The 24,776-nt window shown below is 37.8% G+C and overlaps 1 protein-coding gene and 1 pseudogene across 3 annotated transcripts in view; both read left to right on the top strand.

The window, feature by feature from the left end:
* Positions 1 to 24,776, top strand: part of SHOC1 (shortage in chiasmata 1) — an 84,776-nt gene that overhangs the window by 14,051 nt on the left and 45,949 nt on the right. The window contains exons 3-10 of one of the 3 annotated variants that reach the window (XM_029201471.1): positions 2,755 to 2,920; positions 3,125 to 3,218; positions 4,168 to 4,318; positions 5,273 to 5,374; positions 6,454 to 6,562; positions 14,452 to 14,546; positions 15,274 to 15,513; positions 21,450 to 21,863. In XM_029201471.1, coding sequence (XP_029057304.1) covers positions 2,755 to 2,920; positions 3,125 to 3,218; positions 4,168 to 4,318; positions 5,273 to 5,374; positions 6,454 to 6,562; positions 14,452 to 14,546; positions 15,274 to 15,513; positions 21,450 to 21,863 — 1,371 coding nt within the window. Of the gene's footprint in view, positions 1 to 2,754; positions 2,921 to 3,124; positions 3,237 to 4,167; positions 4,319 to 5,272; positions 5,375 to 6,453; positions 6,563 to 14,451; positions 14,547 to 15,273; positions 15,514 to 21,449; positions 21,864 to 24,776 lie in introns of all 3 variants that reach the window. The other 2 variants (XM_029201472.1, XM_029201473.1) reach the window with 2 other exon arrangements.
* Positions 10,550 to 11,970, top strand: LOC114883633 (annotated as a pseudogene).

Raw genomic sequence — 24,776 nt, 5'->3', positions numbered from 1 at the left:
GTAACATTTTATGGTTTCCTCCATATACTTTCTGCACATTTTTGTTTATTCCTCAATATTTGCATATTTGTGGCCATCATGAACAAGTTTTTCCATTAATTTTTGACTAGGTTTATATATATATATTTGAAAACCATTGATTTTATAATTTTTTATCAGACACTTTAGTGAACTCAGTTGTTTCATTTCGTTATCTTGGGTTTTCTAAGTAGACAAAAGTATCTTCTGCAAAGAATAACCCTACCTTCTTTCCTGTCCGTAGACCTGTTTCCTTCTGCTTTTTTTCGTAGTTAACTAGCCAAAATTTTGTTTCCTCATGACAATTTAACACTCCTCTACAATAGAGGAAAACAGTCTCCTCATATCTGTGTTGGTACATATACTAGTGGTAATAAGGTAAGAAATCCAGGGTATGCTGGATTTCTTAGAATATAAGGAAGTAACACCCCCGGTAAAACCTTTGATAGTTATAAAGAACATTAGTTGTGGTGTGATGCTGCCCTCAAGTGGCTCCAACAGAAAAAGGTGGTTACAATGTTCATTGCAGCACTATTTACAATAGCCAGGAGATGGAAGCAAACTTAGTGTCCATCTACAGATGAATGGATAAAGATGTGGCACATATATACAGTGGAATATTACTCAGCCATAAAGAGAACTTGAGTTATTTGTAGTGAGGTGGATGGACCTAGAGTCTGTCATACAGAGTGAAATAAGTCAGAAAGAGAAAAACAAATACCATATACTAACACATACATATGGAATCTAAAAAGAAAAAAATGGTTCTGAAGAACCTAGGAGCAGGGCAGGAATAAAGACGCAGACGTAGAGAACGGACTTGAGGACACGGGGAGGGGGAAGGGTAAGCTGGGACGAAGTGAGAGCGTGGCATGTACATATATACACTACCAAATGTAAAATAGATAGCTAGTGGGAAGCAGCCACATAGCACAGGGAGATCAGCTCGGTGCTTTGTGTCTACCTAGAGGGGTGGGAGGGAGACACAAGAGGGAGGGGATATGGGGATATATGTATACGTATAGCTGATTCACTTTGTGATACAGCAGAAACTAACACACAGTTGTAAAGCAATTATACTCCAATAAAGACGTTTTAAAAAAAAAAGGTGTTTAGAAAACAAGACCTCATAACTGATATGAGGCATCCTCATGGACTCCCAGAAATACCAGGATGAGCCTGTAGGAAGGAAAGACGGCTAGAGGGGCTGTGTTTGAAAGTGGAAGGTGGAGGTGGGGATATAAATGAATGCTGTTTGGGTTTTTACTGTTAACATGACTTCATTAGTACTTACAGAATGGATTTGCGAACAAACCGTCTTTAAATCGTCTCAGCTAAACCCTGCTTAGACATGGAACTGATTTTGGCTAGCTTTCTGCTGTGTATCATGCTTGGGAAGCTCTTGGCCACAGGACTGTCAAGAACTTAACAGGTTCCAATAAACAGATAAACAATCTCTTAGGAGGCTAGTTTACACAACAAGTTCTCTTTTGGTATTTTAAGTTAGCACTAGGCAAAGTGATGGTCCCTGCCTCTCTACTCTACACCACATATTTATTAAGCACATGTATACCAGTGATGTAGCTGGTCATGGGAGACATCACTTCATATGCTATCCTTCTCTCATACCATTCTAAAATTACTTAACTGAAAGGCCACTGCCCAAAACAAGAGACCATTGCTTCCCCTTCAAGGTGGCTTTCGCTTTGGGGAGCTTGGTTTTCTGAGTAGTTCCTCATCTGAGTTTATATTTTCCTCTTTCTTTTTCCACTCAGAGATTATTGAGGAATGGGAGTAGGTTTTATGTTCCCTCCTGGGCCTAGAAACTGCTAAAGCACTGACACTGTTAGCTAAGATTCTAAAGTGGCCCAAACATGATAGGGTGGGGATAGAGAGGAGAAACCTATTCCAACAATTAACTGTTAGCAGTCGTGTTTCCTAATATGTAAGCTGTGTCACACTTCTCTAGTAGATACTTCACTACACAGCTTCCATTGTAATTAATTTTATAACAAACATGTTTGAACAACCTTAGCGTGCTAGAATCAGAGTTGACCTCATTTATAGGCTTTTTAGACCATCTCCATTCCCTACATGTCAGTCTCTGGGGATGAATTGGAGACCTCAAGAGATAAAATCTTACAGAGAAGAAAACACTAGGGTCAGCAAAAGTCAAATGCTTTTATTTCTTTACAGTCTTGCTGAGGCTAACCCTGGCTATTTTGAGGCATAAGACCACAAGGTGTTTTCCTCCATTGATTACATTAATTTTGTTGGAAAAAAATATGAGCCTTTACAACTCTTTCAGGACATTTGGTTACTACTCAGTGTACTAAATAATGTTACATTTTATTGAGCTTCTGCCTATGTACCAGTGCTATGCTACATGATTTATTTGCACAGTACAGTGAAGAACTAGAGAATTTAAAATGTGTTTGACTATTATGTATAAAATAAGCTATAACAATATATTGTACAACACAGGGAATATAGCCAATATTTTACAATAACTATAAATAGAGTATAACCTTTAAAAATTATGAACCACTATATTGTACACCTGTAACTTATATAATATTGTACATCATCTATACTTTAAATAAATAAATAAATAAATTTAAAAAATGCGTTTGAAAACCCCGACTGTATCAATGGCTGACTACAGTAACTACCTAGATCCTTTTGTATAACTTTTAGATTTCTTCTTCTTCCTTTCTATTTCTTATTTATTTTCAGATTTGTCTATTGATGATGAAGAAATAATTTTTGTAAATAATTTGATGACCTATAGAAGTCAGCTACCAACTTCGCATACTCTGTTGAGTAGGCTAAAACTCTTTTTGGTAAAGGATCCCCTGTTGGATTTCAAAGGACAGATGTTCACAGAAGCTGATTTTTTCAGGTACTTAGTTGCCCAGTGTTGTGAATATTTTTAAGAGAAGAAAATATTCTTTGTATGCTCACAAGTCTAGATGTTATCAATCATACTATTTTATCATTGTTTACCTCAACTCTAATTTTAATCACTATGTATTTTGATTAACTACATTTGGTATGTACCTTGCTTTTAGTAAACACTAATTTAATGTTTTATTTTTTTGTTTAGGGAGTGTTTCTCTATTCAAGGAGATATGAAAGATTTTGTGGAAGATTTTTACATGGATAAAGAGAACTTTTGTCAGGAGAAGCTAGAAGATACAGTAGGTTTAAATGAAGCTGTAATATTTGCTTTCAGTAATTTTTAAATAAAAGTTAGTAAATCACACTTTTACAAGATGTAGTAATATACATTGGCCATTTACTATTGTCAAGTTAAAAAGACTTGATAACGGATTGAGCGTGTATCAATTAAAGAGTCAAATTTACTTCAGAGACAGTGGTCTAAACCTTGGCTACACATTGGAAGTACTTGATAAATTTTAATAAAATTCTGAAGCCTGGATCCTACTCAGATATATTCTGATTTAATTGGTCTGGTGTACAGCCTAGGTATAGGGAATTTTTTAATAATTTTAATCAATATACCTGGTGTAGGACATTAAGTGTTCATATATATATTGGTCTTAAGGCGTTTAAAGGTTTTTTTTTTCTTTTTACTAAAAACTTTAACACACATGGTAAAATAATTAATTCACCTATTAGCCCCTTTTCTCCAGTCTCCCTCTTCCTCCCCTGTTAATTCTGAGAGTTATGCACATACAGTCTCACTTGTTGAAGAATCCAGCTCTGTAGGAATGAAAGAGAAATAAATTCTGTGGAATGCAGTAAAGATCCATTCCATTCCATCTGCTCTTTTTACTTCTCCATTCACCAGCTCTCATTTGCTGCAGTGATTGTTTTTAATTTAGAATTTTGAAAATTTGTTATTAACATAAAAGAAGATACTTCTGCATCTAGGGATATTGTATGTCACTAATGTAATCGGTGGCCATGAGGGATATTACTCAGAGAGAACATTGCTTGTAATATATTTTTTTGGCTGCTACATTTACTTTTTAAATAAAATGTATGCAGAGCATTAAAGTTTTTGAGTGTGGGTTTAGTTTAAAATTTGGTACACCAATTAAGCAAATGTATCTATTTATGAACTCAGAAATATTTATTTGGAAAACCTCACTAAAAACTAGTTTTACCTATATGTTATTTCAGGCATCAATTTTGCCTGAGTGTGAATTCTTAATATCTGCAAGCCTCAAAGAAGAAGTTGATATTCCATCACTCTCAGAACTGAAGGAGTCATTAAACTTAATGCCAGAAATGATAAATTATGTAGATGAAAATGAAAAGCTTTTCAGAAGAGGTGAGAGTTAAATTTAAAATCTTTACTTGTTAGAACTACTTAATAATGTTTGTTATAAAAATTCTTGTTCATTAAACTTCTTTCTGAACCTTCAGATTTTTAAAGTGTCCTGTAAGTTTGCACAATGAAATCTCAAAATTATTATTGATAAGACACTTTTGTCATTGTCTCCTCTTTATACACTTGCAAGCTTAAAATGTCTCTGAAATTAATTTAACCGTTTCAAGATAATTATAAAAATAGAGCTAAAACACATATGACGGTATTAATTTTTTTGAGTTATTTTCTTATACATAGTGACAAAGCACTAACAACTTCTATGCTGACTTTAGAAGCTCAGAGTAAGGTTATGATTCATGGAATCAGATGACTGGGAGAGTCATAACCTAGAATTTACATGGTTTCTTCCCAGTTAGACTAGTAAATATTGTCGAAGTCTTTTAATATAATTTGAGCCCAAATATTTAACTGTCCTCTCATACATTCCAGTTGAAATAATCGTAGATAAATAATATTAGGGAGGAGTGAAGGGGGATTTGTGATATCCATTGAGAATAGGGATGCTTGCCATCAACAGACTTGAAGGAATTCTTGCGGACAAGAGTAAATCAGGGGATTACTGATGAGCCTACAAGTCAGGCAAGGTAATGAAAAGCCAACCTAAGTAAATAGATCAAATTTATACCAGAACTTGAAAATCTAGCAGAGCTCAAAACTGCAGGTGGCCCATGGGCTTGTTAGAAGGACACAAATCTATGCATGGTAATGGAAAAGGACAGGTGAATGTACTGAATGACTGTGGTGCTACACTCCCAGCCTTCACTTGGCCCTGATGGTGTACTAAATGACTCCTCAGAATCATTGCCACTGAAGAATGAACAAGACTACAGAAAAACTAATATCATAGTACTTTTGCTGGTAGTAGGCTTTTTCCTTTTTTTTTTTTTTTCCCAGATCTTACTATCAAGCATGGAATTTACATTGAGGATATAAAATGCAGCTCCACAGAAATTTTGGCCATTCAAAGTCAATGTGAATCAGAGTACAAGGAACCAGGTAGAAATTTTGAATAAATCATGGAGCTTATCAGGGGATACCTATATATGATGTAAAAGTACAATACATTCACATATAAAGTCTACTATGAGACAGTTTTCATGTGTAAAATTTGATTATTGCAAGCCAAGTTGTTCTTTTATCTACCCCTTTACATTTGTTACTATCATTAACATCCTTCTAGCATCAAAAGAGGAGATTTACAAAGATTGAGGAAGAGGAATGGAGGAAATAGCATTAATATTAAAAATAGAAATCTTGTAATTTTATAGCTCAGTTAAAAAGAACTTTATATTTTACCTCAGTATTAGCAGTGTTGCTGACCCTTGTTATACTTTTGTAAATTTAACTTTTTAATCCCCAAAGCAATCCCATCATTATTGTTACTATCACTATCCTCCCAAATTTGGAATCTCAGAATCATCTCTTGTTCCAGTGTAATGCCAGATTGTATTGCTCCCTAACTATGTTGATGATGCTGTTGTTTAGTTACATTTATATCTGATCATATTAATCATCTATTTGGAAGTATACTGCTTTATTTATGAAAGTGACAGAAACACACTGACTACTTATGATAAATGAGGATTCGTTTTTCAAGCCCACCCTATAAAAGATACAACTCTGTGCTAGGCCACCTAGACTCCATACTTTTTAAGGTGAAAAATTACTGTCTATTAATACTATTTGTTTAACATCACCAGTATTTAGTATGGAGATAAAAATAGTACTACCTCTTAAGTACTGACAACATAAGTTGTCAGAATTGAAAACATTGTTACACATAAAGTCTTAGAATTTATCTTATATAGTAAACAATAAAGTTTAGTTGCCAATGTATTTTTTAAAAATCACTAGTATATAGTTGAGACACCATGTGGTATATGTGTAATCCTTTATATAGATGGAAATTTAAAACTGTTATTTTGTGTTTCAAACAACCCAAATCTCTTTTGATTGAAAATTTCTGTTGTAACACAATGATCAAACATAATAGTTGCTTACAAAAAGTTATGAATTATACATAATTTTATTCAATGTTTATGTAACATGATTTTTAAAATTTTTATATATTCTAGTAGAGTTAGAAATGCCATTAACTCATCTACACCTAACAAACCAACATTCTTCAGTGAATTCATTATGTGCAGAACTTCAGAAATTTCCATCTTCTCCTGCTTGTAAAATGTAAGTAAAGATTAAATCTAGAACTCAAATTGCAATTCAGAAGAAGCAATCTTTAATTAAATCTCTCCATATAAAGTCAATTTCCCAGATAGCTCTGTGAAAAAAAATGTAAGAGATTAAATGGTGTTCATAGTAAGCAACTGAAGGGAATATATGAATATATATGTACATAATTGTTTTTATATGCATAGAATATCTTTAGAAGGGCACACAAAAATCAGGTACTGTTGGTTGAGCCCAGAAGGGAACTGGGTAACCTGGCAATATAGGAGGTAGTAAGTGATCAAGCTAGGCTCTTTTATACTTTTAGTATTTCGAATGTGAATATATTACCATTAAATATAAACAACTTGAAAATTTTAATTTTAAATTTAAAATTTAAACAATCTGCTTAGAACATTGCCAGTGGATGCTTACCAATGACACTGCCTCTATTGTCACTCACTACCATGAAATACAGTGTAGCAGTATATTGGTTTGTTAGGGCTGCCATAACAAATACCGTAGACTGGCTGGCTTAAACAACAGAAACTTATTTCTTCACAGTCTAGAGGCTGGAAGTCCAAGATCAAGGTATCAGCAGGATTGGATTCTTTCTGAGGCCTCTCTCCTTGGCTTGTAGATAGCTGTCTTCTCCCTTTGTCTTTTTTTTAAAAAAAAACTTGCTCTTTAATTTATTTATTTATTTATTTTTGGCTGTGTTGGGTCTTCGTTTCTGTGCAAGAGCTTTCTCTAGGTTGCGGCAAGCAGGGGCCACTCTTCATTGTGGTGCACGGGCCTCTCACTATCGTGGCTTCTCTTGTGGAGCACGGGCTCTAGGCGCACAGGCTTCAGTAGTCGTGGCGCGCGGGCTTAGTTGCTCCGCGGCATGTGGGATCTGCCCAGACCAGGGCTTGAACCCGTGTCCCCTGCATTGGCAGGCAGATTCTCAACCACTGTGCCACCAGGGAAGCCCCTCCCTTTGTCTTCATGTGGTCTTTCCTCCATGCACGTCTATGCCCTAATCCCCTCTTCTTAAAAGGATACCAGTTATTTGGATTAAAGCCCACCCTAATCACCCCATTTTAACTTAATTACCTCTTTAAAGGCCCTAGCTCCAAATACAGTCATTCTAAGGTACAGAGAGTTAGGGCTTCAACATATGAATTTTGAGGAGGACAAATTCAGCCCATAATAAGTAGTTAAGAGCCCTGAACTAGAGCCAGATTGCCTGGCTGTATCATTAACTAGCTCTGTGATCTTCATTGCCTTGTGCCTCAGTTTCCTTATCTGTAATATTGGGATAATAATTGTACATACCTCATAGGGTTGTTTTGGGGTCTTCCAAAAGATTTGTCACACCTCTCTGACCAGGAAGAGCCAAGGATAAGAGAGCAGTGTGTTCAGTGGTTGAACAATAGATTTGGCTTTCAACTTACTTCCCTAGGAGTACCAGAGATCACATCCCCTCTCTAACAGAGGACATCCACTGACCTTCTTTACCTGTGTCAATGTGGTACTGGTGTTGGGGAAACCAGATACGTAGAACCAAATAGCCACAAATCTGTTCAGTACAGCCCAGGATGGTCTGTAATCTTCTCAGAATTTATACTGCAGGGCTGGATCATTGTATTCTAGTTTGAGCCAAAATTGCATAGCTTAATAGCCCAGCATCTTTGTCCTCTGAGTCTGAGATAGCTTTGACTGCTATCTTATACCATACAGCATACCTGTAATTTAATGTTTTTTATGTTAGATTAGTCTGCCATCCTGGAATAAAGTCACCTCATTCCCCTACTTCTTATGCTAGTTACACAACTAAGAACATAACCAGTACAACCCCCTTCTTCCCCACTGTAGTCCTAGAACTTAGTATGTCCTAAAATAACACATTTTAAGGAAAATTACAGGAACATCTCCAAGTCTCTAATAAATTATTCGCAGAGTGGACACTGTGTGCTGGGTTTTGAGTTCTTAGCTGCGATTGGCTGATCTGCCAGAGGAGAATGCTCTTGGATTGCTGGAAGCAACTGGAGCATCTCATCACTAGCTGCTCAGGCTTCTGTTAATGGTCTCAGGAAGGTGTCACAGCATAAGATGAAGGAGCCTGACATTGAGGGCCCCAATTATCTTCATCTTCTGGCAAAGAGGTATTTCCTTTGGGGGGTAAATTTGTGCTATACAGAACTCTTACCATGAACTAGAACTGCCCATATCAGATATGAACTCTAAAAAAGTAGCATGGGATGAGTACAGAAACTATCTATAATTGGTTTAAATATTTTTAATCCCTTTGTTAAGGTGCAAGACGTTTATTTGCAGGACCTATACTTCTTTTTTTGTGTGCTCTTTTACTCTTTTTTTTACTCCATATACCCTAATCCATCTGTTAAGGCAGATTGGCAGTTAGAAACAAAAACTAGCTGAAATTAGTATAATCTTGAATTTCAATCTTATATTGAAAGTATTTACTTAAACTGCAGTAAACTCTTTAATCACACAAGTCATATACCTACTTGTTGTTATAATTCAAATATCTAATGAGAATTTATGAAACTTGTCTTATCTGTGTATTATGATTTGCCAAAGTTAGAACAAAAAGACTTTTTTTGGTGTTTTAAATAGCAGTGTTATTTTATTTTATTTTTTAACATCTTCATTGGAGTATGATTGCTTTACAATGATGTGTTAGTTTCTGCTTTATAACAAAGTGAATCAGCTATACATATACATATATCCCCATATCTCTTCCCGCTTGCTTCTCCCTCACTCCCACCCTCCTTATCCCATCCCTCTAGGTGGTCACAAAGTACCGAGCTGATCTCCCTGTGCTATGCGGCTGCTTCCCACTAGCTATCGGTTTTACATTTGGTAGTGTATATATGTACATGTGTGGAGAAAAGGGAACCCTCTTGCACTGTTGGTGGGAATATAAATTGATACAGCCACTATGGAGAACATTATGGAGGTTCCTTAAAAAACTAAAAATAGAATTACCATACGACCCAGCAATCCCACTACTGGGCATATACCCTGAGAAACCCATAATTCAAAAAGAGTCATGTCTATTTACAATAGCCAGGACATGGAAGCAACCTAAGTGTCCATCGACAGATGAATGGATAAAGAAGATGTGGCATATATACACAATGGAATATTACTCAGCCATAAAAAAAACAAAATTGAGTTATTTGTAGTGAGGTGGATGGACCTAGAGTCTGTCATACAGAGTGAAGTAAGTCAGAAAGAGAAAGACAAATACCATATGCTAACACATATATATGGAATCTAAAAAAAAAAAAATGGTCATAAGAACCTAGGGGCAAGATGGGAATAAGGACGCAGACCTACTAGAGAATGCACTTGAGGATACGGGGAGGGGGAAGGGTAAGCTGCGACAAAGTGAGAGAGTGGCATGGACATATATACACTACCAAACGTAAAATAGATAGCTAGTGGGAAGCAGCCACATAGCACAGGGAGATCAGCTCGGTGCTTTGTGACCACCTACAGGGGTGGGATAGGGAGTGTGGGAGGGAGGGATATGGGGACATATGTATATGTATAACTGATTCACTTTGTTATAAAGCAGAAACTAACACACTATTGTAAAGCAATCATACTCCAATAAAGATGTTTTAAAAAAAAAAGAGTCATGTACCACAATGTTCATTGCAGCACTATTTACAATAGCCAGGACATGGAAACAACATGTGTCCATTGACAGATGAATGGATAAAGAAGATGTGGCATATATATATATATATATATATATACAAAGGAATATTACTCAGCCATAAAAAGAAGCAAACAAAAAGACTTCTAACACTTGTTCAAAGCGTTATGCTCCTTAAAAGCCTATGCTCATTCTCTGTCTAGCTGTGACCGGCTGAGGCAGCATAGGGACGGCATAGGGACAGTAGCCTTGCCTGGCTACTGCAGCACTAGGGTGTCAGTTGGTCCTGCCCAGAACACTTCAGTTCTGCCCTGCAAGGATATATTTAATAACTGATTGTTGTGTCCCTTTAATACAAGAAAATGGAAACTGAACAGCCAGAGGAAACCTTTCCCAACACCGGAACCAATGGCGAATTTGGTAAACGCCCTGCTGAAGATATGGAAGACGAACAAGCTCTTAAAAGATCTAGAAACACTGATGAGAGGGTTGAATTACGCATTCTGCTTCAGAGCAAGAATCCTGGGGAAGTGATTGGAAAAGGAGGCAAGAATATTAAGGCTCTCCGTACAGACTACAATGCCAGTGTTTCAGTCCCAGACAGCAGTGGCCCTGAGCGCATATTGAGTATCAGTGCTGGTATTGAAACAATTGGAGAAATTCTGAAGAAAATCATCCCTACCTTGGAAGAGGGCCTGCATTTGCCATCACCCACTGCAACCAGCCAGGTCCCGCTCAGATCTAATGCTGTGGAATGCTTAAATTACCAACACTATAAAGGAAGTGACTTTGACTGCGAATTGAGACTGTTGATCCATCAGAGTCTGGCTGGAGGAATTATTGGGGTCAAAGGTGCTAAAATCAAAGAACTTCAAGAGAACACTCAGACAACAATCAAGCTTTTCCAGGAATGTTGTCCTCATTCCACTGACAGAGTCGTTCTTATTGGAGGAAAACCTGATATGGTTGTAGAGTGCATAAAGATCATCCTTGATCTTATATCAGAGTCTCCCATCAAAGGACGTGCTCAGCCTTATGATACCAATTTTTACAATGAAACCTATGATTATGGTGGTTTTACAATGATGTTTGATGACTGTTGTGGATGTCCCGTGGGTTTCCCATGTGGGGAAAAGGTGGTTTTGACAGAATGCCTCCTGGTCGGTGTGGGCGTCCCATGCCTCCATCCAGAAGAGATTATGATGATAGGAGCCCTCGCCGAGGACCTCCTCCACCTCCTCCTGGACAAGGGGGCGTGGGTGGTGGCAGAGCTCGGAATCTTCTTCTTCCTCCACCACCACCACCTAGAGAAGGAGATCTAATGGCCTATGACAGAAGAGGGAGACCTGGAGACCGTTATGATGGCGTGGTTGGTTTCAGTGCTGATGAAACCTGGGACTCTGCAGTAGATACATGGAGCCCATCACAGTGGCAGATGGCTTATGAACCACAGGGTGGCTCTGGATGCGATTTTTCCTATGCTAGGGGTCGTGGCTCGTATGGTGATCTTGGTGGACCTATTATTACTACACAAGTAACTGTTCCCAAAGATCTGGCTGGATCTATTATTGGCAAAGGTAGTCAGTGGATTAAACAAACCCGTCATGGGTCAGGAGCTTTGATCAAAATTGATGAGCCTTTAGAAGAGTCCGAAGATCAGATCATTACCATTACAGGAACACGGGCCCAGATACAGAATGCACAGGATTTGCTGCAGAACAGTGTGAAGTAGTATTCTGGAAAGTTTTTCTAAGACTAGTGAAGAACTGAAGGAGTCCTGCATTTTTTTTTTATCTGCTTTTGTTTAAAAAGCCAACATTCCTCTGCTTCATAGGTGTTCTGCATTTGAGGTGTAGTGAAATCTTTGCTGTTCACCAGATGTAATGTTTCAGTTCCTTACAAACGGGTGGGGGGGTTGGGGAGGGTGTGCAAAAACCCTGAAATTTTGAAACAGCAGCAGAGTGAGTGAATTTTAAATTTTGCTTATTGGTGGTGGTTTAAAAAAAAAATCCCCCCATGTAATTATTGTGAACACTTTGCTTTGTGGTCACTGTAACATTTGCGGGGTGGGACAGGGAGGAAAAGTAGCAATAGTCCATATGTCCCTGGCATCTAGTCAGAGCAGTGTGCAGAATGTAATGCTCTTTTGTAAGACACGTTTTATGATTTTTAAAATAAATTTAGTGAACCTAAAAAATAAATAAATAGATTAGCCAAAGGTTCCAGGGCCATTTGAAACAACTTAAAGGAATTGTCTCATCACTGGCAAAATGTAAATAGTTTCCATTAGTTCATGAATACAAAAACTTAAAAATCCCTATTTAAAAAATAGATTTACACCTCAACTGTGAAACTAAAAACAAAGAGAAAAAGTGTTTTAAGAAAAACAGAAAGGAAAAATAATATGTAATGTTATTACACTCTTAACTTGCTTTTATGGCCCTAATTACTTTTATTTCAGAACACAACATTTTGGCTGGAGGTATGCCCAGTTAACAAATATTCTGAGTTCCTGCTACATATAAAACTCTATGCTAGATTTTATGGTGCTAAAAAGAAAAGTCTGTGTGGCATTACGTCTTTATTTCCACACTGATTACTGAATCGTGAATATATTTCTATACATGAACAAAGAAGATATCAAATTCAGACATATCTTCAGAAAGCTCCATTAAGAATGAGAATAGGGACTTCTCTGGCGGTCCAGTGGGTAAGACACCACGCTTCCACTGCAGGGGGCACGGATTCAATCCCTGGTTGGAGAGCTAAGATAGCTTTATGCTACGCAGTGCAGCCAAAAAAAAAAGGAATGAGAATATTTGTCTATATTATTGTCTTCTGCTGAGCATGGCTTGCCTAAATATTTTCTCTTCCTTTCACTTTAAAATAATCGCCTACAATATGAGGTGTCTAGTTGTCAAAGAGACCTTGGTAAGGTTGAAGAATTGTCTAGATTCTCAAATATTGCCACCACATGCCAGATTTTTTGATTATGTGGGTAAATTGGATGGTTTAGACGTAAGACTTAGTTGTCTGCTACTACTCAGAACTGTCAATTTAACTAGCAGTACCTACAATTGGCATGCTCATGTATGCTCCATATGAACAGAGAAACAAAATACAATTCTCACTTAGGAGGGAGTGGGAGGTTTGGGGCATAGATTAAAGGGTTTGTGAATTAATGGTCTCTTCCCTACCAAGGCTAATAACTTCATACCTACTAATAAACAGTATTTACTGATTTACACTGCTTGTCGTACATACTTCCTTCTCTCCTCAGCACCCAAAACACACAAACAGACAGACATCACTCACTCACACACAAGACTGAAGGACTTGAACTAAACTTTAGGACCTGTCACTTCCTGAGAAGATAGAGCAGACAGAACTTTTTCATAGTTCTGATCCTCAGCCAGTAGAAGCTCCAGAAATTCTGTTTAGAATGGACTTGGTGGGGACAGCGATTTTATAAAAATTTGTGTTGAAGCTACCATTTTGTATGGTAAGCAAGATAATTTTATGTAAATTGCATTTTTATTTTGGGTGGCTTATAGTGTTGGTGCTAGCATGGTTTACGGAAGGAAACGCTAAAACCCTCCCAAGTCAGCCCCCTCTGGCTCCAGCTTCCACTGAAGGAAATGGAAGGAAGTAGAAGTAAGTTACAGGAAAGCAGGAGCAGTTAGGGAGCTGACAAACTGACAAACCTTCCTAGGGTAGGAGGAAGTAAGCATTTGAAATTTGGTCTGTGGAACTCTCTACTTCAGTTTACACATTTATAAAATAAAGTTCATTTTTTTAAAATAAATTTATTTATTTTATTTTTGGCTGCATTGGGTCTTTGTTGCTGCACGTGGGCTTTCTCTAGTTGTGATGAGCGGGGGCTACTCCTCATCGCGGTGCGTGGGCTTCTCATTGAGGTGGTTCTCTTGTTGCGGAGCACAGCCTCTAGGCGCGCAGGCTTCAGTAGTTGTGGCGCATGGGCTCAGTAGTTGTGGCATATGGACTTAGTTGCTCCACGGCATGTGGGATCTTCCCGGACCAGGGCTGGAATCCGTGTCCCCTGCATTGGCAGGCGGATTCTTAACCACTGCGCCACTAGGGAAGCCCTAAAATAGAGTTCATTTTTGACATGCTTTTGAGTGTAGAAAATACTTAGAAAAATACTTTTCTTGAAATTTTATTATGCAAAAAGACAATATAATTAATAAATTAAACTTTAACTCTTCTTTTTCAGTAGTTTGCTTATTGCTGAAGAATCAGCTAACAAATACTGTATGGTGTGGCAATCAGAAAGCTGCAGAAGCTCTTTGAATCCATTTTTGTTTAGAGGTAAAGGTTAATTGATTTTGAATGCTAAATAGAAAGTATAGATAAAAGGTACAATCAGTAGAAATGTATTGTCAGTATTATTATTATTGAAAATACTGTCATTATAAAAAGCACCATTCCAAAATTAGGATTTCAAAATTTATAATCCTAATTTTGGGTTGAGGCTTGTAATGCAGTTAATAATATTAAGTAGTTGTGCTACTTCAGTTCCTCCATACAATATTCTGTGTCCCTACTTAGGCTAAAAAGTAATGAAGCAGAAAGTTCTGTGTCAAAATATTTAAAATTATAGTCACCATAAAAATCTGATAAAATATATCATCTTGTTTAGGCTTATTATAATGAATTGGAATTTCTGATTTAATAAATCTTACGTTAACTCTTCAAAATATTGTCGAATGTATTAATTTAGTGATTACTAAAATGGTCAAACAAAATAATAGTTCCATCTCCTAAATAGTAGAATAATTTTAACTTCATGATATTTCTGTAAGTTGAAATAAACCTTTATGTAACTTCTATTGCTATAATATTTTGGACTTTTACAAATATTAGCATCTTGAAGATGAAATACTAGACATAACTTTATTTTAGTTTTTTTCTAATTTGTAAAAATCTATTTTGTAAGAAATTTCCAGTGTGGTTCTGTTTATTGTGTTTTTTTATCTTTTTTGCCCTGTGGACTGTTTCTCACTATTTGTTTTTTGGTTTGTTGTGGTTTTTTAAGTGCCAAGAGCTGGAGAGCCCAACAGTCTATATTCAGTTGTAGATTTTAAAAAGATATTTTCTATTGAAGAAGAAAGCCTTGTGGTTAATCCTGAAAATACAGAGTGGTGGAAACAAGCAGGACTAAATCTGATAATGACAGAAACTTTGGAACATCTAAGTACATATCTGTATCATAATCTATCTTCTGATGATAGTAAACTGGAGACATTTTTGCCTACCAATGTGCTTCAATTAAAATGTAAGTATGTAATAGTAAATATCACTCGTGTAAACATTTTCAGAATGAGATGTTAGATACTGGCTTTCCGCTAGGTTATTGGGAAAATAAAACTAAATTCCAACATTAAATATAGCTCTGGCTCCGCCAGTATTTATAACTTCGACCTTCACTAAGCCTCATTTTCTTCCTTGAAAAAATGAGGAAGTTTGACTAGCTAATCATTAAATCTCTTTCTGTCCTAAAATTCTATAGTCTCAGCTTTAAATGTCTAGCCATTTTCAATTAGTGTCTTTGTTTTCTTTTATAAATGATTAATTTCTAGCCCATTTTCTGTTTACATCAGCCTAGATACAAACCAGCACTGTTATTTTTCAGCCTGACAGCTGAGCTTTAAGTGTTCAATCATATCTAGTAATCTCTCTTCAACAATAGAAAATCTTCCTTTGTTACCAAAAAGTTTACTCATTAAGGGTTTTTTACTTGTATAATTTAAGAAGACAAAAATGTCTTTTGAGTTAATTTTTTTTCTTCTTCTAGGAACTTTATGTTCTCCCAAGTTCTTTGAGCATATTTATGATTATTACCTTGAACTCTTTATTGGGTAGATTGCTTATCTTCACTTCACTTAGTTCTTCTTCTGGGGTTTTATCTTGTTCCTTCATTTGGAGCATAGTCCTCTGTCCCCTCATTTTGCCTGATTCACAGTTTTTATTTCTATATGCGTGGTAGGTTGGGTATGTTTCCCAGTCTTGTAGAAGTGGTCTTTTGTAGGAGATGTCGTATGTGTCCTAGCAGCACACTCCCCTCTGGCCACCAGAGCTATATGCACTAGGGGTGCCTCTTATGTGGGCTGTCTAGGCACTTCTGTTGTGGCAGACTGACTAATGTGAGTGGTCTGATAGGCGTGGCTGGCCCCTTGTCCAGTTGGTTGCGAAGCCCTGCCCTTGTGTGGAGGCTGCGGGCTACTAGTGGGCGGGGCTGGGTCACAAGGTGGCTGGAGCTCTGGGGGCCCCCGGGGCTACTGCTGGCCCACTTATGGGCAAAGCCAGGTCCCAGGATGGCTGGTTATAGACCTGGGGGTCACAGATCTAGTGTCAGCCTGCTGGTAGGTGGGGTTGGTTTTTGACACTTCAGGGGCCTGGGGTGTCCTGAAGCTGATGTCTGCCAGCTGGTGGGTGGGGTCAGACCCTGAGGTGGCTGGCTGAGGGGCCAAGGTGTCCCAGAGCTGACATTAGCCTACTAGGGGGTGGCAGTGGGACTCAAGGGATCCAGGGCTAGTGCCCACCCACTGATAGGTGGAGACAGGTGCTGGGGTCTCTGGCTGCAGGGTCCTGGGGTGTCATAGCTGGTATTGGCCTGCTGGTGGGCAGGGCTGACGCCTAGGAGATTCTGGGGCTGTTGTCCAGCCACTGGTGGGCAGGAATGGGTCCTGGGCCTTCTGGTGGGCAGGACCAGGTCCCAGGGTGGCTAGGGGTTCAGGGGTGCCTGCTGGTGGGTGGGGCTGTGTCCCCACGCAGCTAGCTGGTTGACCTGAGGCGTCCCAGTACTAGTTGACAGGCTGATGGGTGGGGCCAGTCCCAGTGCTAATAAGCTAGAGGGAGGATTCCAAAATGGCACTTGCCATCACCAGAATCCTCATGGCAGAATGAGCTCCCAAAAAATGGCTACTGCCAATTTCTGTGTCCCCGGAGTGAGCTCCAATTGCCGCTGGCCTTTTTGGAAATCTCTCCAAGATCAGCTGGTGGGTCTGATCCAGGCTCCTTTCAAAGTACTGCTTCTGCCCTGGGTCTCAGGATGAGTGAGATTTTGTGTGCCTCCTTTGAGAGTGGAGACTCTTTCCTACAGCTCTCCTGCTCTCCCCAAATTAAGCCCTTGTGGTCTTCAAAGTCAAATGTTCTGGGGGCTCGTCCTCCTGGTGCATGACCCCAGCCATGAAAGCCTATGTGGGGCTCGGACCCCTTACTCTTTGGAGAGAACCTCTGCAATTAACCTCTGTAATTATCCTCCCATTTGTGGGTCACCCACCTGGCGGGGGGGGTATGGGTGTCGACTATACTCTGTCTCCACCCCTCCTCTCTGTCTCGTTGTGGTTTCTTCTTTATATCTTTAGTTGTAGAAGATCTTTTTCTTCTAGTCTTCAGGTCTTTCTCATCAATAGTTGCCCTGCAAATAGTTGTACTAATTTTGGTGTGCCCATGGGTGGAGGTGAGCTCAGGGTGTTCCTGCTCCACCATCTTGGCCACTCCCCCTCCTCTTTTGAGTTATTTTGGTTGCTATGTATGCCATTATAGTAAATGGAACATACTTAGACTCAATTATACCTTTTTGAAATATGTATTGTTTTAAATACGTATTGTTTTCAATACGTATTGTTTTAAAATCAGTTTGTGCAATAGTTAATAAATTTAGCTTTTAAAGGAGCTGGGGAAGTTTACTTTTATTTTATTACAGAGTAAATAAATATATTTAAAAGTGAATTTTAGGGACTTTCCTGGTGGTGCAGTGGTTAAGAATCCGCCTGCCAATGCAGGGGACACGGGTTCGAGCCCTGGTCCGGGAAGATCCCACATGCCGCAGAGCAACTAAGCCCGTGCACCACAACTACTGAGCCCACATGCCACAACTACTGAAGCCCACGTGCCTAGAGCCCGTGCTTCACAACGAGAGAAGCCACCACAATGAGAAGCTCGTGCACCACAACGAAGAGTAGCCCCCACTTGCCGCAACTAGAGAAAGCCCACGCACAGCAACAAAGACCCAATGCAGCCAAAAATAATTAAGTAAATAAAATTTTTTTAAGAAGTGAATTTTAGACATTATTGTGTACGTTGGAAGACTGCTCTAAGGAAATACGAATTGGGGTGAGAATTGTTATCAAGGGATGTTTCAAAGACAGAAGACAGAGGGCTTTGGATGTGGTAGAAAAGAGGGTAGATAAACAGACTATGTCAAGCAAATGCACACCAGCCTATCCTAAGACCCAGATGGTTACCCATGGTAGAAGAAGAATTTTAAAAGAGATGAGGTCAGATTGTGAGACAAAGAAAAGAGAAAAGATGATTTTATGGAGTCTTCCAATATCCTTAATAATGTATTAAATCTATAAAATTATGTATAATCTTTATTATGATATATAACTATATTGAGGTTAAAATGAAACATATAACTCATCTTGTTATCTAGTAGAATTATGAATCCCGAAGTTTCATCCGGAAGTTTAAAAAGCAATAACTTTATCAGGAGCCCATGGCCACATTGTCAGGATAGGGGTGGTTAAAGAGAGTAGTAGAGGAAAATAATCAGAAAAGTGAAATAGTAAACAGTTCCTATTTACCTACTAAACACTCCAGAATATCTCTAGAAAATATCTTGGAGGTTGCGAATTGGTAGCACTCAGATCCTGTTCAGCCCACGTACTGTTGACCCATATGGTATTTTAATTAGTTACCAGCATTTAAAATTTGGAGGGTTGTACGAAACTGATCTGTATTTTGAAATTGTCTTTAAAATTCCAAAAATCAGACTCAGATTCTCACATGGCAACAAGTGGTTAGGGCTGGTAGTAGCTCACCATTTAGACAGACCATGCACCCTCCAGTTCACCGTAGTTCCCAGCACTCACAAATTGAGGCCAGGTATTGGTTGGTATTTAGCATTACTCTTGTACTTTTGTCTTATATTTATAATAGTTAAGAGAAAAGTAAAATGTTTCCGATACCAGTATCTCTAATAAAAGCAAAAGCAAAAAAATTTATAGACCACATTTTGGAAGAAAAAAACAATCTATCTTCCCAAAGATTATGATTTAAGCACTGGCCCTGTACTTCGCTCATTTACATATTTAGCTGGCCTATAAGGCACTTATGTTTTTTTCAAATAAACTTTGAAGTATAATTTACATATAATAAAATGCACTTGTTCTAACTGTACAGTTTAATGAATTTTGACACATGTATTTTTATACCATGAAACTATCACCACCATTAAGATATAAAATATTTCTATCACCAGGAAGTTCCCTTGTGCTCCATTGCATTCTATAGTGATTCTCCTTCTATCCCACCCTTCTCCCCTACCAACCTTCACCCCTGACTTCAAGTAACCACTGGTCTACTTTCTGTCACTATATATTAGTTTCCCTTGTTCTGGAATTTCATTTATGGAATCATACAGTATGAACTCTTTTGTGTCTGCCTTCTACTCAGAATAACATTTTTGAGATTCACTCATGATGTTGTGTGTATCTGTAGTTCATTTCTTTTTTATTACTGAGGAATTTTTCATTATATGGATGTACCAAGGTTTGTTTATCAATTCTCCTGGATTTTTTTCTAGGTTTTTACTGTTATGAATAAAACTGCTATGAATATTCTTGTAGAAGTCTTTTTGTGGACATTTGTTATCATTTCTCTTCAGTGAATATCTAGGAGTATAACTGTTAGGTTTTATGGTAGGTGTATGTTTAACTCTTTAAGAAACTACTTTTTTCCAAAGTGGTTGCTCTGTTTTACATTTACACCAGCAATGTGTGAGGGTTTCAGTTACTCTATATCCTTGCCAACTCTTGGCATTGAAAATCTTAAATTTTAGCCCTTTTGATGGGTATGTTGTGGTATCTCATTGTGGTTTTAATTTGTATTTTCCTGATAATTAATGACGATGACCATCTTTTTACAAGCTCATTGGCTATATTTATACCTTCTTTTAAAAAATATATAATAGCTTTATGGACATGTAATTCACATACCATATAATTCACCCATTAAAAGTATATACCTCTCGGGCTTCCCTGGTGGCGCAGTCGTTGAGAGTCCGCCTGCCGATGCAGGGGACATGGGTTCGTGCCCCGGTCCGGGAAGATCCCACATGCCGCGGAGCAACTGGGCCCGTGTGCCATGGCTGCTGAGCCTGCACGTCCGGAGCCTGTGCTCCACAACGGGAGAGGCCACAACAGTGCGAGGCCCGCGTACCGAAAAAAAAAAAAAAAAGTATATACCTCTCTGTGAATACACTAAAAACCATTGAATTACCATTCAAAGTTAGTATATTCACAGAGAGGTATAATCATCACCACAATCAATTTTAGGAGATTTTAATCCTCCCCCAAAAGGAATCTTGTACCCATTAGCAGTCACTCCCATTCTGTCTTTATAGATTTGTCTGTTCTGTATGTGCCATAGAAATGGAATCATACAATATGTGGTCTTTCGTGACTGCTTTCATTTAGCATGTTTTCAAGATTCATCCATATTGCAGCATGTGCATATCTTATATGAAGTATTGATCAAATATTTTGTCAAATTTTTAATTGACTTTCTTTTAAAATATTATAACAGTTCTTCAAATATTTTGGATACGGTCTTTTTTTTTTTTTTACGGTACGCGGGCCTCTCACAGTTGTGGCCTCTCCCATTGCGGAGCACAGGCTCCGGGCGCTCAGGCCCAGCGGCCATGGCTCACGGGCCCAGCCGCTCCAAGGCATGTGGGATCCTCCCGGACCGGGACACCAACCCTTGTCCCCTGCATCGGCAGGCGGACTCTCAACCACTGCGCCACCAGGGAAGCCCGATACAGTCTTTTTTAAAGTATATGTATTACAAGTATTTTCTTCTGGTCTGTGGCTTGTTTTGTATGTAAGTTTTTGACCCTTAGAATAACTGTAGGTATGATAGCTCCAAGGCTATGACTTGTTGTTAGACTATTGACAACAGTCTGGAAATATTTCTTTGCTCAGTAACCTTAGCTCCAGTAATAGGAAAAAGAGGTGCTGAATTTTTATCCTTTAAAAATTTATTTTATTCAGACGAAAAATTGATTTTAAAAGCAATAAACAAAGTACTCATAAGGATCAAATTATATTAATAAGAACCCAGAACTAAAGGTTATCTTAATACCCTAGTAGAACATTCATTTAGGCATGAAAGTCATTGGATGTTTTCATTTTCTGTTTTCAGCATGGCTAGAACATAAAAGTTGTTCCTCGCCTATTAAACTTATTGAGATATCTACAAATGATCATTTATCACCTTCACAAAAGACTCCACCTCTGTCAAAAGCAGTAACAGACTCGTATTTTTCTGATGAATATGTTGCTGTTGAAAGACCACGAAAAGAAGAAAAGCCAAAGATTGACCTAGAACTAGGTTATAGAATAATCCGAACTAAAGAAAATAAAGATTACTTGGAACTTGACAGCACAGTACCATCTACTGAATCATCTTCCTCTTCCAAAATTGAAGAAGCATCTTTTAAACATGGTAAAAAACAGGAGAATAATTTGGACCTTTTGAATGACTTTATTATGCTGCGAAATAAGTATAAGACTTGCACCTCAAAGACTGAAGTCACAGACAATGATGGAAAAGACGGTGAGTAATTTAATATTTTGGTGTAGGTATGATAGCTTCAAGGACTAAATGTATAATTTATTATAGAAGGTAAAGAAATAAAGCTCTTCAGATAAAACACATTATTCTTCAAAGAAAATGTCATTGATTCATGACACATTATATACGGAGATAGATATGGGATATACAGATATAGATATAGATATGTATTTTCCAAAAAATTTAAAAGTGCATTTGAACTTTTAAGAAAAGCCACTATTTGTAAAAACTCATTTTCTACAACTTGGTCATACAGATTCATAACATTTCTAACTTTTGCTGATCATTCTGCCATTCTTTTTTCTCTTTTAGCTCACAGTTCTACCTCCATATTTTAACTTGTATTTTAATGTGTACTTAAGAACCTTTTGCCTGTTTCATTGCCTATTACTCTTTTTAACTTTATCAAAGAGTTTCTGTTTGAGTTGTAACTGTTTTACATTCATCGCTTATAAACATATCAAAGTAGTATAATGTGTCATATCATTTCACTTCTGGTAAAAAAAAAAATTCTAGTATTCTAGAATGTGTTTGACACAGCTTACCCAAATGAAATAAGTACAAAAATATTTATTTGTGAGAGTTAGAGTATACCTAGGTCTTACTGTCCTATGTATTGATACTGTTAATGTACACAAGGTGTTGCCCCTGAATAAACTGTAAAATAAGACAGGAAGTAAAATATATACCAGAAATTAGGTTGAGAGTCCAATGAGCTTGCTAACTAAACACCAGAATTGGGCAGAGTACCTACCCAGACCCAGACTATGCTGGACTGGGCCAGGATTCCCCATGGCTGGGGAGCTGCTTGGGAAAAAGTCATGACATAGAAAAGCAGAAAAGAATGCTTGTTCTTTGTGTGCAGCATGATATGACAGTCTTTTATAGATCTATATAAAGTTATATTACTTTGTCCATCAGTGCATTTTCACAATGAAAAATTCAACAAAAATTCAGAAAAGTATTTAAAGATCTCAGAATTTTGTGACCCTTTATGTTTATATATATTTGTCATAAAGTTTCTTTTTGTGTAATTGTTTGACCGCATTATAACTTACCTTGTTAGGTGACAATTCTATATGTAACAGATCTTTCTAACCAATTTGCACCATAATTCAGAGTATAATTTCTACATGAAAGAATGAGCAAAATATAAAGAATTATCTTATGAATGTGATGCATAAATAGGAATTTTTTAAAGATTTGTTTTTTTCAGGTTTGTGAATGTTTTCAGATTCTATTCACATTTGAGGCCAGAAAACAACAAAAAAAAGGAAACCAATCCAAAATTAGCACTGACACCCTTTTCTGGTTTTCATACTTGTGATGATGTCTTGTAACAAGGTATATTGGCAACAGAAAATGAGAGAAAGCAACAAGAAAGGAGACAAAGATAAAAAGAGTATTTTCTTATTTTAAAAGTTAGCCATTAATTAAACAATTAAAGGAATACTGATGTTAGGTGGGAATGCTCTGTACTCCTGATTTTTTCTCTATAGTATTATGTTCCTGGCCTCTTTGCCCTTTAATGTGTTCTCCCCAGAGGCACTGGAATTAATTATCTGTATTGTAAATTTGAAAAAGAATAAATTGGGCATAAGCTTGTAGGAATGAGCTGCCTCACAAGTAACAGGCATTCTCCTCTGCTTCTCTATGTCATGAATCTTTCCCAAGCAGTTCCCCAATAGTGCAGAATCCTGGCCCAGTACAGTATAGTCTGGGGCAGGGTAGGTAACTCTAATTCTGTTGTTTAATTAAAAAGCTCTTTTGACTCTCAAACTAAGCTCCTTTCTCCAACTTAGTTTTTATTAGTAACAGAGGTAATATTTTGATACATATTTTACTTCTTGTTGATACAGGGGTGAGAAAGAATGCTACAACTTATTAGGCCCCCTCAAAAACTCTAATAATTTGTAGTATTTAATCATAGCTATTTAAATTATTTATAGTTAATAAAAAGTATACTTGAAAATAATAAAAAGCTAGTTTAGGATATTTTACTCTTTTTTTTCACTGTGTATTTAAAGCTCATATATTCAAACGTTTCAAGATGGCAATGTTTTTCTAAAATTATCTTGTAATCATTATTAATGGATAACATTGCAATCTAGTTAATATAACTCTAATCATAAATAAATTATATATATATATATATTTAACCCTCTACAATACTTACAAACGAAGGAAGAAAACTACAGTTATTGAACCTTGTGTACCAGGCACTAAATCACATATCAGAGATAAATATGATAACGTTACTGACCATGAGAAGCTTACAGTGGACCAGACATGCAGATAATTTCCATACAACATTGTCAGTGCCAAGAGACTATGCCGAGTGCTGAGGAAACAAAAAGGAGAGGCACTTTGCTGGCCTGGAAGTAGAGTGGGCAGTTTTTTTGGGTTTTTTTGCGGTACGCGGGCCTCTCACTGCTGTGGCCTCTCCCGGACGCGCAGGCTCAGCGGCCATGGCTCACGGGCCCAGCCGCTCCGTGGCATGTGGGATCTTCCCAGACCGGGGCACGAACCCGCGTCCCCTGCATCGGCAGGCGGACTCTCAACCACTGCGCCACCAGGGAAGCCCCAAGTGGGCAGTTTTATAAGGCTTCCTGTAGAAAATGCCTGGGAGCTAAAGGGTAAGTAGTAAGAAATGACCTTATTAAGAAAGGATGGAGACAGGTAGGGTTTGGGGCATAGGAGAGAATTAGTAACAGAGGAAGGGTCTGTGGACAGTCACAGAGAAATGATGTAGAACAGTATGTGCCCTTTAGGTATGAGGAATCATCCTTGGTATTTATAACACCTTATAACAATATTCGAAATAGGTATATTAATCAATATTTTACATATGAGGAAACTGAGGCTAGTGTCAGAACTGGGATTGAAACACTGATC

Source organism: Monodon monoceros, unplaced genomic scaffold, assembly GCF_005190385.1.
Source record: "Monodon monoceros isolate NGI ecotype Baffin Bay Population unplaced genomic scaffold, NGI_Narwhal_1 Super_Scaffold_5, whole genome shotgun sequence".
In the NCBI taxonomy this organism is placed as follows: Eukaryota; Metazoa; Chordata; class Mammalia; order Artiodactyla; family Monodontidae; genus Monodon; species Monodon monoceros.
This window is presented reverse-complemented; position numbering and strand designations above follow the sequence as displayed.